This window comes from Seriola lalandi, unplaced genomic scaffold (genome assembly GCF_002814215.2).
Source record: "Seriola lalandi dorsalis isolate HSWRI2012SDOR001 ecotype SW California unplaced genomic scaffold, Sedor1 jcf7180002054973, whole genome shotgun sequence".
NCBI lineage: Eukaryota > Metazoa > Chordata > Actinopteri > Carangiformes > Carangidae > Seriola > Seriola lalandi.
In genome coordinates this window covers 1,039,805-1,044,670 of record NW_019525523.1, presented here as the reverse complement: position 1 = coordinate 1,044,670, position 4,866 = coordinate 1,039,805, and the positions used below count along the sequence as shown (strand labels likewise).

The window sequence follows — 4,866 nt, the reverse complement described above, 5'->3', positions numbered from 1 at the left end:
CCCTCCTCCTCTTCCCGACGTGTGTGCACACTGGTAACAGTCGTTAGAAACGCTAGAAGGAAGGGAGTGCCATTTGGGAACAGCGACAAGGGAGCTTTTTTTCTTAAAAAAAAAAGGTTGAGCAACATAATCCATCGCATAAGTGCTTTTGATGCAAGCGCAAAGACAAAGGAACAACAAACCTGACTGGTGTGGAGCTCAGAGCAGAAATAAGAGGCTTTAAGAGACTCGTGGCCAGCTCAACGTCACCGCGTTTCTACCGTTTTCTTTAACGCGTAAAGCTGCAACAGCAAAACTTTTGGAGACGTTTCTGCTACTGTATCTTTTTTTTATTATCAACTTTCCGCTGCATCTTGACAAATCATCAGCTCGACCACTGCTGGATCTAAGCCTTTAACGGGTTCTTACCAAATATAGCCTCTGTAAATGCTGGGGTGTCCTTGACTGAGCGGAGCGGTCTTACAGTGAATATTTGCAGCCCTGCCAAAGTTTATAATTAAATACTTAGATCATTTTGAGACACCGGGGCTTTTTTTAACCAAGACATTTAGTCTAATTTGCAAAGTGGACACTTTCAGTCGGTGCGTTAACATTTTTAGAAGCTGGCGCGGTTCTTATATTTTTCTTTCCTCCCATTATGAACTGCAGCATGTTGATTTAAAAACGCTCTGTAACCTATGATTTCTCCCACCAGGAGCCATTTTTAAGTCTTTGATTTACAATCCTGTCTGAGACACAGAACACCAGCTGCTCAACCTGCTCTGGACTGCAGCCTTAACCTGAGCACATACACTTTTTAAGCACAATCTTTTTTTTTTTTTTTTTTTCCATTGTTCTTAAATCTCCTACAATGACTTTTTGTGCGTCTTGCTGCGGGCGCGGTGGATGTGCCATGCCTCGCCTTTTCCTCACCATCTCTGTCTTGGTGCTTGGCTTGACGGTGGGCTGGGCTGGGGCTGAAGCTGAGCAGGCCAAGCCGACCGGGGAGAGCCCACCGGCGGTCACCCTCCGCACTGTGATCGTGGGAACCTGCCAGGAGGTCCAGCGCTACGCGGAGTCAGTGTTGGGAACCGGCGTGGTGCGGTCAGCTGCTGAGGTACAGAGAGGAGATGCACCGCTGGCTAATACTTTTCCTTCCTGCTCTGGGAAGTGGCTTTACACTCGTCTTTTTTTTCTTTAATTGTTAATATACTGTGGTCTAACTTAACTGTTTGCTCTGTCACTATTCTTAATCAATGCTTAACTTTATGTGGTCACTAATTTTATCCCTCAACTTTCATCCCTATCTTCACCTTTCACGCACATTCCTCTCCCCATGCCCCTCAACTTGTTAATCTCTCTCCTGATCCCCTCATCTTCCGTGCCCTCATTTCATGTCTTCTTATATCCTTGCATCCCTCTCACCCATAAACACACACACACACACACACACACTCTCTCTCTCTCTCTTTTCTGTCCCCCTGCCTCCATCCTGCTGTGGCTTCCTTTTCCCCAGAGTGCTGTGTTGTATCTTGAATCATTGCTTGGTCAGGAGAACATCTATAAAGTGGCCATGGTAAGAAACTTCTGGCTATCTCCATCTAGTCTGACCCGACATGGTCCCTTAAACAGAATCCTCTCATGTGGCTCTGTTTAGTTCATTCGGGTGGCATAGTTATTAGAGATTAGGAGCGTGGCTGTCCTGAAGAACAAGGCCATAAGTGTGTTTGTATATGAAGATATTTGCATGTGAGGCCACCATACCTGTGAGCTTTTAGTGATAAGATTCTTTTTATGTGTTGGCAAGCTGATATCTGAGCGGAAATAGTTGACATGACTCAGTTTGGTATCTGTGAATGCAAAATATAGGGTGTGTGCATGATCCTTGGATGAGAAATTGACTGTTTAAGTCCCGCAATTTGAAATAGAGCCTTACTCCATCTGAATTTGATTCTGTATGTTTGATTCTAGTGAGAAAACCCAGTTTAAGTGGAGTAAAAATATGTCATTTTGTGATAATTTTGTGATTTTAATCCTCAAGACAAACAGATAGACAAAAGACCTGCACACTGCACCTATAGCTCTCAGTAAAATGTAATGTAATCGAGTTGGGCAACATTTCTTCACAATCGTTGGTCGGCATCTATGAAATTTACTGGGAGGTGTCAGCGCAGTGTGCAGGTGTTCTGTCGGTCTTCTGGATGTGCACGCTCTACGCCGTTTGTCTACAACATTTAATCCTCAAGTCAACTTTGAAGCATTAGTAGTAGATGGATCACATAAAGACACTACGCAATGTTGCCTTTTCAAGTCATTTAAGAGCTGGAAAATTATACAAATGCAATTGTCCTTTTGTAAGTTGCATCATTAGAATCTGAAACACCCGTGGCTTCACAAACCTGCCTTTAACAGTAAGGCTTATCATTTGGAAAGCGAGCCTCATAGAACCATGCAGAGCAGTAAATGATTAAGTGTGTTTTTAAGTGATACACACACACTGATGTGGAGTGACAGATGCTCGACTCATGCTCTGACATGCTGGACAGTTTTCACTTACATGCCAGTGTGTAGCGCAACAGGTGCAGATAAGATACTTGTCCAACTTGTTGAGCTACCCTTGACCTTGCTGGACGAGGTTATTCTCTCTCTCGCGCTCTCGCTCTCTCTCTCTCGCTCTCGCTCTCTCAGTGTGTGTGTGTGTGTGTGATTTGGGGGGAGGTGAATAGAGGCTGTACAGGAATAGCGAAGGGCACTGTCCAGTTGTCGCTCACATGCACAGCTGTTTTGTCCAAGTCAACAATACAGCACTTCTTCTATCATAAGGTGCAGCTCAGCAGCACTTGCAGTCTCTTTTAATACAGTCATCGAGTTTGTACCAGCAGCCGCTGTAAATCAGCCGTGCTGTTTTATACACATGCATCATGAATCACACTGTATCTGTCTGCACATTGGAGTCATGGTTGGCTGTGCACATGAATCTGCACCTCTTACCTCTCTGCATGATTATTAATGCCATCAGAATGCTGCCTCTCTTTACTGTTACCTTGCAAAATAACAAAGTAAAACATGTCTCCACCCTTCCTCTGCACCGCCACAGTTTCTTGAGATGGTGATCCGATTCCTGGCTGAAGGAGCTGCCAGCGGCCTGAATGTCATTGCTGTTTACGTCACAGAGATCCTGAAGGTCACAGGATTTGATGGTGGGTACCACAATGGCCCCTGTGTGTGTGCGTGCGTGCGTGCATGTGTGCGTGCGTGCGTGTGTGTATGTGTGTCTGAGCAAGCTACTGAGTATGTGCTTATGCTTTTCTGCATGCTCTATTTTTTCCTCCCTGTATGTGTAAAGGTGTAAATTAATCCTAATCCCTAACCCTACAAATTGCCTGCTGGAGTAAAAGAGGATCTGTGGCAATGAAAGTTTGAAGTGTAAGTGAAAATATGCAGTCTTGCATCTCCCTCGGGGCAATCTGTCTGCCACTCCTTTTTTAAGCAAGAGCGTTTAGTCCTCTTGCTTCCTGTGGGACTGGCTTTATTCCTCGTGAAAAATATGCCTAAACTGGATTTCCTCCTCCCACAGCTGCACTGACGTTGCCCCGATTCACTCCAGAGGGTGTGACTGCCGTCGCCCAGTGGGGCCTGTTGGCTCTCATTGGTTACTGGGTGCTGAACATTGTTTTCCGTCTGCTGATTGCGGTGGTGAGGCGGGTGTTCTGGGTAGTGAAAACCGTCTTGGCGCTCTGGCTTTTCGGACTGATGGTGACTGACAAGACTGCCTCTACAGACACCACGGCGGTCCGACTGGCCGGCCTCGTGCTGGTATGTGTCCTGCTGACTCTTCTCACCTCTGCGTCTGAAAAGTCGGGTGTAGTGGAAAACCGGCTGAGCTCCCTGGAGGGCCGGCTAAAGGCAGTAGAGAAGAGGAAAGGGGAATAGTGATGGGAGAGGGTTGAGAGGAGTAAAGATGGACACAGTGATGGTAATATTGATTAAGTAAACAGTAATATTCATGGTTTCTATATGTGTGTGTCAAACTATTAAGCAAATAAATAAATCTCTGGGACTTTTAATCTGTAATGCTCTTTTTGTTTTTCTTGATGAAGCATACCATGATTCAATAATCAGCACTCAACTTAAAGTACAACTGAGGCTGATGGGATCAGTTGATGTCATCAGTTTTGCAGTAATTTGGTCATACTGGACAAATTAAAATTTTGACCTTATTGTGGTGTTGGATAAAAAGTCACATGATCATAAGAGTTATTAGGCTGCATTCACTGGGAACTGTGCATGTCTGTAATTCTATCACAATCCATCTAGTATATGTGGAAATAATTCACCAGAGACTTTGAGCTGCTGGTGACATTAGAGGAAGAGTCAAGGGGTTACTGTGTGCACCGTTTATCCGTAACAAATATCATGGCAATCTTGCCAATAGTTGCTGAGATAATTTAGTCTGGAACTAAAGTCATGGACTGACTGGCCTCGTCATCTACACAGCAGCCATGATGCTACCCTGACTAAAAATATCTGTGTGGACAGTGTCTTAAATTATTATTACATTATCAGGACATTGAAATAATCCAGTATCAAGTGACCAGTCTCAACTTTGACATCTCTGTTTCAACTCACCATGACCAAAATGGTATCTTCAACCCAGGCCAACCTGTGGTCTCTCAACAGCCTCTTCAGTCTCCCTTCTCCTGGTTGCTTCCCTGCTGCTCAGTCAGCTGGAAGCTTTTTTGATCCTCAGGTTCGCACCAACAATGTTCACCCCCACTGCCACTCCAACCAAGTGGAACAGTCTGACCTCATTGCCAGAAGTATCAGTACTGCAAGCTCACCCTGTACCAGCACAACTTACTAACACCCCTTCACCCCCCACCCCCC

General features: G+C 45.1%; 1 protein-coding gene across 2 annotated transcripts; it reads left to right on the top strand.

Moving 5' to 3' along the window:
• The first annotated feature begins 28 nt into the window (after positions 1-28).
• LOC111646651 (uncharacterized) lies at positions 29-4,046 on the top strand. 2 transcript variants are annotated; one of them, XM_023396197.2, is made up of 4 exons: positions 29-1,096; positions 1,496-1,555; positions 3,077-3,179; positions 3,557-4,046. In XM_023396197.2, exons 1-4 carry the CDS (start codon positions 851-853, stop codon positions 3,910-3,912), a joined length of 765 nt encoding a protein of 254 aa, XP_023251965.1. In that variant the 5' UTR covers positions 29-850; the 3' UTR covers positions 3,913-4,046. The 2 variants fall into 2 exon arrangements, with proteins under 2 accessions (XP_023251965.1, XP_023251966.1); XM_023396198.2 differs by lacking the exon at positions 1,496-1,555 and having other exon boundaries at positions 33-1,096.
• The last annotated feature ends 820 nt before the right edge of the window (positions 4,047-4,866 follow it).